General features: G+C 43.4%; 2 protein-coding genes across 3 annotated transcripts in view; both read right to left on the bottom strand.

Annotated features, from left to right (window-relative positions):
• Window positions 1-653: 653 nt before the first annotated feature.
• Window positions 654-14932, bottom strand: part of LOC119909443 (cleavage and polyadenylation specificity factor subunit 3-like) — an 80879-nt gene continuing 66600 nt past the window's right edge. The window contains exons 6-7 of one of the 2 annotated variants that reach the window (XR_005445427.1): window positions 1489-1626; window positions 654-791 (exon numbers count right to left, since the gene is read on the bottom strand). The gene's annotated coding sequence lies outside the window, so the exon portion shown is untranslated. The remainder of the gene's footprint in view (window positions 792-1488; window positions 1627-14932) is intronic. The other variant, XM_038727704.1, reaches the window with a different exon arrangement.
• Window positions 3578-14932, bottom strand: part of LOC119909382 (NLR family CARD domain-containing protein 3-like) — a 98376-nt gene continuing 87021 nt past the window's right edge. Inside the window, exons 5-10 of the mRNA XM_038727586.1 lie at window positions 14492-14720; window positions 12415-14203; window positions 12152-12325; window positions 11846-12019; window positions 4616-4662; window positions 3578-4389 (exon numbers count right to left, since the gene is read on the bottom strand). Coding sequence (XP_038583514.1) covers window positions 3851-4389; window positions 4616-4662; window positions 11846-12019; window positions 12152-12325; window positions 12415-14203; window positions 14492-14720 — 2952 coding nt within the window. The 3' untranslated portion in view covers window positions 3578-3850. The remainder of the gene's footprint in view (window positions 4390-4615; window positions 4663-11845; window positions 12020-12151; window positions 12326-12414; window positions 14204-14491; window positions 14721-14932) is intronic.

Here is a 14932-nt window from a genome sequence, read left to right as displayed (position 1 = left end):
GAGACGTGTTCCAGAACCTAACCCTAAAGTTGACCATGCTGATGTTCCACAGTTAAGTGTCTTGGTCATATCCTTAACTTCTCGGCCCACCCTGGGAAACCCTTGAGTGAAGGTTAACAGGGCTCCTAGTGTCTCTGAAACATTTATTGGTCTGGGTTTCACTGGTATGGAGTTCCCCACTCCATGAGGGAGCTGTGCACACGCATAACAGCTCTGATTGGTTACTTTTCTTGAAGTGGTCATCGTGGTTGCATACCATGCATTGTCTTTCAGCCCAGCCGGGCTGTCAGGGAGGACGTGCATCTCCTCCTCTTCGGCCTGGAACTTTCCCTCAGTCAGGCCAAGTTTGTTGTTTTCATGTTTGGAAATGATGACAGTGAGCAGAACAACGCCTCCGTTTTGTCTCGGTCCGTCACCTCTCCAGAGCCATCTGTTGGTTTCAGTGTGCCCGCGGTGAGTGTTTGGGAGATTAGTGGTTCTAGGTGGTCTCAGAGACCTCCACTCCCCTCCCTCCCTAGGAACACAAGGCAGGGGAAAGCTCAGCTCAATCACTGATCTCGATCTTCGCCTGGTTTGAGGCCTTTTGGTTGCTTTGGCACTCGTTTGCAGTGGGTGGCGTGAATCCAGTTGCTCTTTCAGCCACTTTTACTGCTGTTTCTGTTGTTAGCAGTATCTGAAATGGCCCGGTCCACCTGCGAGCCCTTTCTCCTGAAGTCCTTTCCCACAATCCAGTCCCCTGGCTCCAGATCGTGCAGTTTCTTCTCTGCGGCCTTCGGGATGGTGTTTTTGACCTGCATATGAATTTCAGAAAGCACAGAGGACAAATTAGCACAATATCTCAACATTTCATCCTCACATTGGCTGGTATCAGGGAGTTGTCTTTTTACTGGCCCAGTCCCCGTGTTCAATGGTCTGCCAAATAGGACTTCAAAAGGACTGAGACCCCCTCTGCCCCTCATCCGGCTTCTCGTGTGCATTAAAATGATCGGCAAAGCTTTTGTCCATGTTAAACCTGTTTCTTCACAGCATTTAACAAGCTTGTTTTTCAATGTGCCATTTTCTTATTCAACTGCACCTCCGCTAGCTGGATGATGAGCACAATGTTGCGTCAGATCAATCCCCATATCCTCCCCTACACTCTTCAGTGCTGCGCTAATGAAAGGTGTGCCGTTATCACTGGATCTTAATCTTAGCTAGGATCGCTCAGCGATGATCTGGCTTATCAAAGCTATTGCAACTGCTGCTGCATCCTGTTTAGATGTTGAAAATGCCTCTACCCATTTAGAGAACATATCTACCATGACAACACAATATTTCTTCCCCTGTGACAGTGTCAGTTCAATGAAGTCCATTTGCAGGTGCTCAAATGGTTTGTCTGGGGGTGGGTGTGCCACCTGTGGGATCTGAATCGGCCGCCCCCCATTGTTAGTTGCACAAATGATGTAAAATAGTCTCATGCAAAGTTGTTACTGCAAAAACAATTTTTACCAGGAGCTGGATCACGTGATGCTGAGCCGTCCACAAACAACTCCATGTCTGGGTTTGTTAGAGGAGTCTCCTGCAAATCTGCCCTTAGAGAGCAGGTTTCTGCTATGACTGTAACACAATCATGCGGCTGTCCTTCACCTGGAGTTGGGAGGAGAGTAGCAGGATTCAGTACAGTGCAGAAATGTTAGATATATCAAGCAACACGGTGTTGTATCTCAGCCACCTGGATGTGGAGAGATGAGATGTTTTTTGTTCAAGCAAAATCATCGACAGCATGTGGAACCAACAATGTCAAGTCTGAATAACCCACAATGTCACGTGATGCCATGGCTGCTTTTTCAGCAGCAACAGCTCTCAGGCAGTTTGGCTGCAACAGAGTCCAGTTTGGATGAAAAATAAGCTGCAGGTCTCAGTCGTCCCCCATGGTCTTGTAGTGGTACTGAGGTCATGTACCCCCCTTTTAGTCAACAGTCTGGGTGAAATGTGTGTTACAGTCGGGGAGACCCAGGGTCGGTGGAGACTGAAGAGCCCGCTTTAAATCAACAAAAAAAACACTGAATGACCATAAAAGAAAGAAACACCACAAACTCAAAAGCTTAGTACAAAACAAAATATTGGTGCATTTCAAGATTTCACACAAAAATACAGTCACAAAGTAAAACACAAACCAACTGAAAATTCCATTTCGGGTTTTCTGCACACTTAAACCAAACAATCTCAAAAACACAAATGAGTTGCAGTTCATTTCAAAATCACAAAAATAAATTCAGTCCAGTGCCAAAGCAAAAAAAAAGATAAATAAAAAAGTTTCTCTGGCACAAACAAAACAAAAAGGAGGAGGTTTAATTGTCGCGCCATCCGGCAACGAATCAGTGTGGCTCATTTATAAAATGGGCGTTTCCGGGGTTTTCCACGGTGGTGAAACCTGCTGAATTCTAGGTTGTCACAAGATCTATATAATGTCTAAATTCTTACGTGTTTCTATTAAATGTTAACAAAGCTAGTAGTCTGAGGAAATCCTATCCCGTTTACAAAAAGCCTTTGTTCAACATTCACACGGTCTGTTAGTGTTTTTTTTTCCCCAGTCGCAATTCATTCATACATCTGTAGTGAACACATTCAGCATTCAACAATACTGTCTAATTACTTGGTAATCACCTAGAGCAGCAACCCCAAGTAAAATAATGAAAAAAATTTATTTTAAATAAAATTGTTTTTCTTCAATTTTATTGCGAGTCCTATGACTCACACACCCCTACTTTACTGTGGGTCCCAGACCCAAAAGAACTGATGCAACAGCAGGTCCCAGACCTATAAGAAATCCTCTGCCCCCCAGTGATTTCTTGACTATAGTACCTTTAACACAAAGCTTTGCCGATTCACACAGCGGCCCCAGGCCTGCCCTGCTGACACGTCTGTCACGCTCACCCTGAGAGGCAGCGAGAATCGTTCCACTTGAACAGTCTACTCACCACAAAGAGAGTGTTGCCAGCCACCAGGTTCTTTGTGGATCACAGCGGTGAGGGAGCCTCAGAAACTTCTTAAATCAATAATGTTTGGTACATTTGGTCTGCGCCGAAATGAAGCCTTGCCTCTAATGAATAGTTAAGTTTAAATAGCAAGTTTAAAAAAGCTTTGGCCTTTGTTGATAAAAGGAAGATCTACTAAATTGGTGTTTTTCTGAATGGAGTTTGGTGAGAGAGCAGCAGCCACGGAGGCTAAACCAGGTAAACGTTGTGTTTGAACTCACAGCGGGCGGATGAGCAGTTGGTTCCACCTTTGGGAGTGTGTTTTTCTTCTTCTTTTATGGCAGATTGCAACCATGACTTTTAAAGGTGCATACGCCACCTACGGTACTGGAGTATGTTGCATGAACTATGTTTGTTGACACAACTTCATTTCATAAAATAATTAAAATAATATTGAGAGAAAAAACTAAATTCTATTATATATATCTCTATATTTTTCAGATAATAATAATAAACCTTCAAGGTTGCACTTTCTTCCTGCCTGACTTATCTTTTGATTTAGCCTTTGTGAGGATCAAACTCAGCAGGAAAAGAAATGTCCTTGAGCAACAGAATAAATCGAGTTTTTGTCTTCAAACTTTTATTGAAATAAATGAGAAGCTCTGCAGCCATCAGCAGCTACTAGATGCTGCTCCAAGAAAACTTTATTAAAGTGAAAATCAAAGTCAACACAGTTTGTACACAACAAGTTCAGCCCTGAGGAGATCATTTCATCATTTCTAAGAAAACACATTTCTGACATTAAAGGCACAATCAGTGAGCACGATGTTAACCAAAGCGAAGCCTCGTCCACCACCAACATTTAAACCACAGGACTGGAAGTTGTCTCCCTCCTACACAGAACACAGAGACACTGAGGAGGAACCAGAGGACCAGATCCTAAACCCAGGATAAAGAGGTTCAGTGAATGTGGTGTTGAAGGTGTGGAGGTGGATCAGTGTGTCAGAGGAGACTCTGTAGAAGGACAGAGAGCCAGCAGGACAGTCCACATACACTGCTGCTCTGTCAGAGAAGGAGGAGGAGATAGGGAGGACTGTTTCTCTCTTATTGTGACAGACAGAGAAAGAACCATTATTAGAGCAGATCAGACTCCAGGACTGATCATTCAATCCAAACAGACAGTCTTTACTGTCTCCTCTCCTTCTGATTCCTCTGTAACTCACTGATATATAAACTCCTCCTCTCCACTCGACCTCCCAGTAACAGTGACCAGTCAGACCATCTCTACACAGCAACTGAGGCCAGTACTCAAATCTCTCTGGATGATCAGGATATGGCTTCTTCTCCTCCACCCATGTCACCTTCCTGTTGTTGTCAGACAGTTTGAGGTTTCTGTGTGCTGTGTTTGTGTCCAGTGTGAGTTCACAGAAATCTGATGGAGAGAACGAGACACAACACAGCAGCAGTTTATCATCAGACACATCTGAAGGTTTATTCTTTGTTTGTGTGCTGATGTTGATCATTTCTATAAAGTTTAATGATGATGCATTTAGTCAGTAATGTTTGAATGAATAAATACCACAACTATCAACTTTGTATTAAGAGAAACTGACTATGTGCTGTTTTGTCATCATGAGTCAGATTGAATCCACACTTACACTTCCTCACATCAGGTTTTAACCTCTGCTCTCCACCATGGTCCACCCTGGAGGAAGAAACACAGTCAGAGTGATTTTCTATCCAACATGAGTCCTAACTGCTGTTCAACATGAAGCAGTGTTCCTCAGTTTGTCAGTGTGACAGAGAAACAGGCTGAAACTCATCTGTGTCAACTGTCTCCAGGATTCTTTCACTGTCTGACAGAAAAAGACTTGAAGAAGAAGACAACTAATATGAGAGCAGGATGTCAAATATTGTCCTCTGCATGTTGTCCCGCTAAATAAACAGTTTGACCAGCATTCACACATGAACAACTAAACTGTTTCCAGACTGTTCTCAGATCAGATTCAACTTGTATTGAGTAATTTCTGTCAGAAACAGAGGGTCTGAGGACAGAGAGGCCACATGATGTACAGATTGTAAAGCTTTGAGACAAGTTTGTGATTTTGCACTTAATAAAACTGACTTGACTTGGGAATTTCATATCAATAAAGGACTGTATTTCATAGAGACATATGAGGCTAAATGAAGAAGTTAACAGAGAATAAAGGCACCAAGAAGGTGTTTCTCTCAGCAGCAAATAATTATATGCATCTAAATGTGCGCATTTGTTTTGCTTTAAATATTTAACAATTGTATTTATAATAGAAAAACCCCACTAGTGTTTACAGTGTTGGACAAACCACTTGGAAAATGTAGTGAGCCAAGCTACCAGTTAACTCTACATTAAATGAAGCTTCACTACACTGAAGCTACAACCAGGAGAAACGTAGCAAGCTCAGCTACAGCAACATGGCAAAAGTCCTTTACTACATCTGAGCTACTTTGTTTATATTGAACCAACTTCATTCCAGAGTAGCAAAAGAATAAAGACCTGCTCTAAACAGTAACAACGTGAGAGAGAGACAGAAACGCCCAAATATTACAACAAAATGTATTTCCTCACAAACTGAGAACCAGTGGAAAAACATTGTTACTTTAATAGATGTGCTGCTTGTGAAAAAAAGCATGACATTTTCAACATATGATTTATTGAGATTTTGATAGATACACAAAAAAGTATTGTCAGCCACTGATTGTGCAAGTTCTCCTATTTAGAAAGATGAGGTCTGTTTTGTCATAGGTACACTTCAACTATGAGACACAAAATGAGGGGGAAAAAAAAAACCAGGAAATCACATTGTAGGATTTTTAAAGAATTTATTTGTAAATTATGGTGAAATATAAGTATTTGGTCAATGACAAAGTTCAACTCAATACTTTGTAACATAACCTTTGTTGGCAACAACAGAGGTCAAATGTTTCCTGTAAGTCTTCAGCAGGTTTGCACACTGTAGCTGGTATTTTGGCCCATTCCTCCCTGCAGATCTCCTCTAGAGCAGTGATGTTTTGGGGCTGTCGCTGGGCAACACGGAGTTTCAACTCCCTCCACAGCTTTTCTATGGGGTTGAGGTCTGGAGACTGGCTAGGCCACTCCAGGACCTTGAAATGCTTTTTAACGGAGCCCGAGCGGCGTGTTTGGGATCATTGTCATGCTGGAAGACCCAGCCACGTTCCATCTTCAACGCTCTCACTGATGGGAGGATTTCTCACGATACATGGCCCCGTTCATTCTTCCCTTAACACGGATCAGTTTTCCTGTCCCCTTTGCAGAAAAACAGCCCCAAAGCATGAGGTTTCCTCCCCCATGCTTCACGGTAGGTATGGTGATGCAACTCTGCATTCTTCTTCCTCCAAACACGACGAGCTAAGTTTTTACCAAAAAGTTCTATTTTGGTTTCATCTGACCACATGATATTCTCCCAATCCTCTTCTGGATCATCCATATGCTCTCTGGCAAACTTCAGACGGGCCTGGACATGTACAGGGGGGACACGCCTGGCGTCCCTCTCGGCATAGTGTGTTACTGATGGTAGCCTTTGTTACTTTGGTCCCAGCTCTCTGCAGGTCATTCATCATGTCCCTCCGTGTAGTTCTGGGATTTTTGCTCACCGTTCTCATGATCATTTTGACCCCACGGGATGAGATCTTGCGTGGAGCCCCAGATCGAGGGAGATTATCAATGGTCTTGTACGTCTTCCATTTTCTTACAATTGCTCCCACAGTTGGTGTATTCACACCAACCTGCTTGCCTCTTGTAGATTCACTCTTCCCAGCCTGGTGCAGGTCTACAATTTTCTTCCTGGTGTTCTACAGTGTGATTTCCTCGATTTTTCTTTCTCATTTTGTCTCTCATAGTTGAAGTGTACCTATGATGAAAATTACAGACCTCTCTCATATTTCTAAGTAGGAGAACTTGCACAATCAGTGGCTGACTAAATACTTTTTGGCCCCACTGTATATATATATTGTTGTTAACATTTGACTTTCTGCTTTCATTTATTCATTTAGCTGACGCTTTCATCCAAAGCGACTTACAATTGCTATACATGTCAGAGGTTGACGCCTCTGGAGCAACGAAGGGTTAAGTGTCTTGCTCTACATATCAAAGTTTCCTCCTTACTAGAGGAAGAGGTGGTCAGACTGGACCCTGATCCTTTTCACAAGAGCTTTTTGTTCAGGCGACACAATAGAAAGTAAACTCGTGTCTTTATTCCCCTGCAGCAAAGTCACAAGGATTTGATGTACGTGATGTGACCGTCATACGAAAGTGCTTTTGTTGGCTACACATACAGGTCTGTGTATGGCAAATCCATTTTCCAGCATATTGATAAGACTCAAGACATTTACAGAAGAGTTTATCAAGATATTGTTTTTCATGGATTATTTATATTTACAGATAAAATGCCACATGAAATAAGGATGATAAGATATTTTTAAAAAACCTCTGTAAATGTCTTGTTATAAGACCTCAGAAACAGTGTGTAAAATGATGATGCTCCAACTGCTCGGCGAGGAATATGACTTGATTTGGACTAGCTAACGTTGTGCTGTAGAAAACTTTCAAATGATATATGATTCAATATGGAGAGTTCTCGAAAGACCGGTCAAACTTTTAGTTGGAAAGTGCTAACAAAGATGAGATTTACGCAATCTAAAGATCACAAACTTGGTGTAAAATAGACAAAACATAATGTTTAGAAATATAAATTATATATACATATACACTGCTCTAAGAAATAAAGGGAACACTTAAACAACACAATGTAACTCCAAGTCAATCACACTCCTGTGAAATCAAACTGTCCACTTAGGAAGCAACACTGATTGACAATCAATTTCACATGCTGTTGTGCAAATGGAAAAGACAACAGGTGGAAATTATAGGCAATTAGCAAGACCCCCCCAATAAAGGAGTGGTTCTGCAGGTGGTGACCACAGACCACTTCTCAGTTCCTGTGCTTCCTGTCTGATGTTTTGGTCACTTTTGAATGCTGGCGGTGCTTTCACTCTAGTGGTAGCATGAGACGGAGTCTACAACCCACACAAGTGGCTTAGGTAGTGCAGCTCCTCCAGGATGGCACATCAATGCGAGCTGCGTAGTGTCCAGAGCACGGAGGCACTACCAGGAGACCGGCCAGTACATCAGGAGATGTGGAGGCACCCTGTGCTCTTCACAGATGACAGCAGGTTCACACTGAGCAGGTGTGACAGACGTGACAGAGTCTGGAGATGTTGTGGAGAACGTTCTGCTGCCTGCAACATCCTCCAGCATGACCGCTTTGGCGGCGGGTCAGTAATGGTGTGGGGTGGCATTTCTTTGGGGGGCCGCACAGCCCTCCATGTGCTCGCCAGAGGTAGCCTGACTGCCATTAGGTACCGAGATGAGATCCTCAGACCCCTTGTGAGACCATATGCTGGTGCAGTTGGCCCTGGGTTCCTCCTAATGCAACACAATGCTAGACCTCATGTGGCTGGAGTGTGTCAGCAGTTCCTGCAAGAGGAAGGCATTGATGCTATGGACCGGCCCGCCCGTTCCCCAGACCTGAATCCAACTGAGCACATCTGGGACATCATGTCTCGCTCCATCCACCAACGCCACGTTGCACCACAGACTGTCCAGGAGTGCCCAGAGAACCTGATGTGTAGAGGGCAGAGGAGAGGACCGGCAACTTGAAAAAGTCCCAGTACACAAAATGTTTGCGGGTCGCGGTCTCAGTGCTGTTCAGTCCAATCTATACTGCGCACCATAGTGGTTGATGGTGGAGAAGTGGAACCATCCTGTCAGTCATGCGGTGCGCAGCGTAACATTAGTTCATTAGGAAAGTATGTTCATTTAAGTCTGTTTATCTTTTTAATGTGAATAATAACAATATAACAATAAAAATACATTGTGTGATTCAAAAGAATGGTTGTTGAAGAATGAATTAGTGACCGCAACAGATGCTGATTTTACTGCTTCCATGGGAGCTCAGACCTCCTTATGGGAGCTGAGCTCCCACTGGCTCCCACGTAACTCCAACCCTGTTTAAAGTGCTCTATAAACTATATTGATTGATATATTGATGAAAGTTCTCCGGCAGAGCGCTTTTTTAAATGCAGCAAAATCATAATTTTGGACTGTGGTGTCTACACGTCGAATCTAAGCTGTAACCTGACCTGCACCTCCCCAAAAATGCAACATGTCGCGGCGATGCAGAACTGTACCTTCTGTGAGACTCATACAGAAACGGCATTACATATGTTTTGTCAGGATGTACAGTATTTACATTTATTAATGATTAGATATATTCAGGTTTCTGCTTGTTCTAGCAGAATATCTTTTTTAGTGTAACACTGCGACCATTATTTCTTAATCATTTTATGTTGTTTCTGGCTAAATTTCATAAACACAAATGCAAATTGACAAAAACCCCATTTATAGTCCTTGAGAAAGAAACTTTATTTTTGTTTAGTTTCTCCTCCAACAGAAAGGCTTTGAAGATAGGCTCCTTAATGTCTGTACTCGCTTAAAGGTCTGTGATATCCTTCAACCAAGTCCAGTTGCCCTTGACTTTAACCTTCTGAGAACCTTCACAGATATCTGTGATATCCTTATTTATTTTCGCTGTATTGTTCTGTTATTGTACCCCCTAGCTATAAATACATCGGTATCCCTAATGTGAAGTATCCATTGCAATGTTAAGATTGGTGATATATGTTGCTATTTGATATTATTAAAAAGGAATAAAAAAAGACAGACAGCAAGAACTGTGATTGGTCGGCATGGTAGCCTTCAGGAAGTGCTCCGTTCTTTGAAGTACATTTTATTATTAACAATAATAACAGTAATTTTATTGCATCTCTTCACTCGCACAGACTTCACTCAGTAAAAATCTTGGCACTCCATTATTACGTTACAAGTCACGGACCAGGTAATGCAACAGCAGGCACTAGAGTGCAGATGGTTTCGGTTGTTTCATAGGCTACGTCATTAACAAGCCGGCATGCGGCTCACCTGCTGCCGTGATAACAGATCACAGGTGGAACAATATGAAAAAAGACGAGTTCTGTGTGTTTTAGGCGACTTTATAAAACACACTGCTGATGGAGAAAGTGGAGCAGACAGGCGGAGAGAGACAGAGATGTAACGTTAGGTGTGTGTGAGTGTGGGGAGAAGAGAATTCAGAGACAGGTGCAAACCAGGTATTTTTAAAATGATAATGATAATGTTTTTGGGGATTAAATCCTGCTTTCACCAGCCATCAGCCATCACCGATGGCATCGTCTATCGGCCCAACCCCAGTGTGTGGATGCTACCACGGTACTTGATCAATAAAGGAGCTTCACTGTTGAAAAGCCATTTGATCAGAAAAAAGCGAAGCTACCACCACACTACTGAGAAATGTAGTTAGACTTGTAACACTGCAGCTACATTAATCTCAACAAATTTAGTAGTTGTTGAGATGAACCATCAAACACTTCTATCCAGAGCTGGACTGGGACAGAAAAATTGGCCCTGGCATTGTTGGCTCAGGCGGCTCACCTAAATTGGTGGGACACTTCTCACCGATACACCATCCTTCCATATATAACATGTGTACCTACTGTACACAAACAAGCCGAGTGGTATGTGCCATGGATAAGTGCACCAGTGCAAGTGAATCAGTGTACTCATATGTTATAATCATCAACCTTAATTGAAGTAATCATCATCATTGTCACTACAGCATGGCACACATCCTACCCAAGGGCTTCACTTTGTGTTGAACAGTGGTGGGGACATTTAAGGGCTCAGATTAGGGGGGTGACGACACACTTTGCCCATGAGATGTGACATTGCACAAGATTGGGGTCACGAGAACAAGACAAGAAAACATTTGAATACTATTTTGAGCATTAAACACTTAATTTCCAGCATTCTGGGGATATTTTCTGCACCAATTTATGGTGGAATGTCTTTATTTATGTAAAGGGAAGCACAAATTCAGTTGGCGTGATGATTCAGAATATAAAAATGTAATAGAATAATGCAGTAATCTGTTGCTTTTGTTTTAGCTTAAGTTACTTTTTTTGGACAACGCAGATGTTTCTTCTATGTTTTTATTGCATTGCTGGTTTTCAGAATAGTGCAAATAAACCTTCCTCAAAGCATTTTCATTTGTTAATTAACATTTGTTAACATTAACATTTTTAACAAATGCTTTCAAAAAGTGATGTGGACAACATCTGCCATTTCAAAAAGTGCTGGGGACATGTCCCCAGCGTCCCCAGTGTAAATGACACTATGACCCTCCCTCCCTGCTCCCTCCCTACAGGCTGAGCTACTCCATGCTTACCGCTTCACCTCCACTCTCCTCCTGCTAACATATCGGTTATTTTGCGCATTTGGTGGCATCCATCTGCAGAATTTTTAATTTAAGGCAGAGGAGGAGGGGGGGGTGTCAGTATAGAAAATTACCCAATGTGCTGCGGTACATGCTTTATGGGCCGACCGTTGGCCCATTTTTTAAAACAGTTGAATAAATAAGTAATTTATGTTACACCGGCCCCAAAGTTTCGTCGGCCCACAAGGCATTTACCTGGTATGCCAGATTACCAGTCCACCCCTGATTCTATCCATAGAGAAATGCTGCAAGCAGGTCTCACATTAGAATTACTTTACATCCAAGTTTCTGATATTTTTAATGGTTTCCAGCCGATAAGACTTCTTGAGAGCCGTGTGTTTCCTATCTCAGGCCTACTCACTGCTCTGAACAGAATGAGGAGGAATAAGAAGTCCTTCATGATGATGGACTCCAGTAGACTGACAGAAAATAACAGAAATTAGAGACACATGCAGTGTGTGAGCTCTTGTTGTCTGTCCAAACCTGAGAGTGTCCAGTCTCCAGTGTGGCTCCTCCAGTCCAGCAGACAGCAACTTCACCCCTGAGTCTCCTGGATGATTGTAGCTCAGGTCCAGCTCTCTCAGATGGGAGGGGTTGGAGCTCAGAGCTGAGGCCAGAGAAGCACAGCCTTCCTCTGTGATCAGACAGCCTGACAGCCTGGAATCAGGAAAACATCATAAACTCTGTGTTTTAGAAAATCATGACAGCAGGAAAATCCTAAAGACCATTTTCACTAACTGAACCTAAAACCAGATGAAGAGGATTTAAACGAAACAGCTTATTACTGACCTGAGAGTTTCCAGTGTACAGTGTGGACTCTTGAGTCCGGCAGACAGCAGCTTCACTCCTGAATCCTGCAGGTTGTTGTTACTCAGGTCCAGCTCTCTCAGACTAGAGGACTGGGAGCTGAGAACTGAGGACAGAGCTTCACAGCTTCTCTCTGAGAGGTTACAGCCACTCAACCTGAAAAAGGATTAGCAATGGACACAAACTAAATGTTTTATTTGTCAAATATACAGTTTTAGAAATTGCACATCCATTTATCAACCTACAGAGCTTTGTTGGAGGCTTTGACCACTGGCAGCAGCCTCAGAAGAGCCTCCTCTGAAGCAGAGTATTTCTTCAGGTCAAACACGTCCAGATCTTTTTCTGATGACAGTAAGATGTAGACCAGAGCTGACCACTGAGCAGGAGAGAGTTTATCTGTGGAGAGACTTCCTGAACTCAGGGACTGTTGGATCTCCTCAACTAGAGAACGATCATTCAGTTCATTCAGACAGTGGAACAGATTGATGCTTCTCTCTGGAGACAGATTCTCACTGATCTTCTTCTTGATGTACTCAACTGTTTTCTGATTGGTCTTTGAGCTACTTCCTGTCTGTGTCAGCAGACCTCGTAGGAGAGTCTGATTGGTCTGCAGTGAGAGACCCAGGAGGAAGCGGAGGAACAAGTCCAGGTGTCCATTTGGACTCTGTAAGGCCTTGTCCACAGCACTCTGGTAGAGATGTTTAAGTTTAAGTTTGTCTCTGAAGACTTTAGAACGACGGGAGGTTGATTGTTTTTCTGCCAGCAGATTGACACCAGAGTTGATGAAGGTCAGATGGACATGAAGAGCAGCCAGAAACTCCTGAACGCTCAGATGGACGAAGCAGAACACCTTGTCCTGGTACAGCCCTCTCTCCTCTTTAAAGATCTGTGTGAACACTCCTGAGTACACTGAGGCTGCTCTGATATCGATGCCACACTCTGTCAGGTCTGATTCATAGAAGATCAGGTTGCCTTTCTGCAGCTGCTCAAAAGCCAGTTTTCCCAGAGACACAATCATCTTCCTGCTCTTTTTATTCCAGTGTGGATCTGTCTCAGCTCCTCCATCATACTTGACGTTCTTCAGTTTGGACTGAACCACCAGGAAGTGGATGTACATCTCAGTCAGGGTCTTGGGCAGCTCTCCTCCCTCTCTGGTCTTCAACGTCTCCTCCAGAACTGTAACAGTGATCCAGCAGAAGACTGGGATGTGGCACATGATGTGGAGGCTTCGTGATGTCTTGATGTGGGAGATGATTCTGCTGGCCTGCTCCTCATCTCTGAACCTCTTCCTGAAGTACTCCTCCTTCTGTGGGGCAGTGAACCCTCTGACCTCTGTCACCATGTCAACACACTCAGGAGGGATCTGATTGGCTGCTGCAGGTCGTGTGGTTATCCAGAGGCGAGCAGAGGGAAGCAGGTTCCCCCTGATGAGGTTTGTCAGCAGCACATCCACTGAGGTGGACTCTGTAACATCAGTCAGGACCTCATTGTTGTGGAAGTCCAGAGGAAGTCGACACTCATCCAGACCGTCAAAGATGAACACAACCTGGAACTCTTCAAAGCTGCAGATTCCTGCTTCTTTGGTTTCAGGAAAGAAGTGATGAACAAGTTCCACCAAGCTGTACTTTTTCTCTTTCAGCACATTCAGCTCTCTGAAAGTGAATGGAAATGTGAACTGTATGTCCTGGTTGGCTTTGTCTTCAGCCCAGTCCAGAGTGAACTTCTGTGTTAAGACTGTTTTCCCAATGCCAGCCACTCCCTTTGTCATCACTGTTCTGATTGGTTCATCTCTTCCAGGTGAGGCTTTAAAGATGTCTTCTTGTCTGATGGTTGTTTCTGGTCTGTCTGGTTTCCTGGAGGCTGTTTCAATCTGTCTGACCTCATGTTCATCATTGACCTCTGCAGTCCCTCCCTCTGTGATGTAGAGCTCTGTGTAGATCTGGTTCAGAAGGGTTGGGTTTCCTGCTTTAGCAATCCCCTCAAACACACACTGGAACTTCTTCTTCAGGTTAGACTTGAGTTTACGTCGGCACACTGGAGCAGCAGTTCCTGAATGAAGAAGAAATGTGATTAATAAGTGGATGCTACAGTAAATCTGATGAATGTAAACTTTAAGACATCAAGATGGTATTTATTTTCCTCCTCCATGAAATCTCTTCAGCTCATCAGCTGTGAACAGTTTCTGAGTTTCAGCCCAGAAGAATTCATAGATCTGATCCAAATGTGTGCATCATATTAACAGCAGAGTTTGAAATGGAAACTTCTCCCATGTTGCCTCCATTTCCTCTTTCCATCATGTTAAATCTGTTCAAATCCTCTTACTGCTCTGCAGACGCTCAGCCAGCTCCTCCTGCTTCATTCTCCTCAGGAAGTGCAGTGTGATCTTCAGAAATGCCTCTCTGCTGCTCCTCCTCTGCTCCTCCTCCTCACCGTCCAACACCTCCTCATCCTCCCTCTGACTCTCTAAGCATTCTGGGTAATCTGGACTCAGAACTCTCTGGAACTTCTTCACCTCGTTCTTCACAAACCTGCCAATGTTTTCCTGGAGCAGCTGGAACAGAAGAAAATGTAAAGTTGAACTGGTAGAAGTCAACATCAGATCATCTGTGACAGACAGAAAGCCTGCTGGTCTGCAGAGTGCAGCATGGAGACTGGATCAGAATGCTGCTTCACTATTTACTTTGTGGCTCCTGTAATTAGCAGTAGTAGCTGAGCTTGTACATTTACACACCATAAATATGGAGTCCAGGTCTGTTTGATGTT

This window comes from Micropterus salmoides, unplaced genomic scaffold (assembly GCF_014851395.1).
Source record: "Micropterus salmoides isolate LMB-PRFRI ecotype aquatic unplaced genomic scaffold, ASM1485139v1 Ms_hic_scaffold_18, whole genome shotgun sequence".
In the NCBI taxonomy this organism is placed as follows: domain Eukaryota; kingdom Metazoa; phylum Chordata; class Actinopteri; order Centrarchiformes; family Centrarchidae; genus Micropterus; species Micropterus salmoides.
Note: the sequence above shows the minus strand (reverse complement) of the source record. Positions and strands in the feature narration are given on the sequence as shown.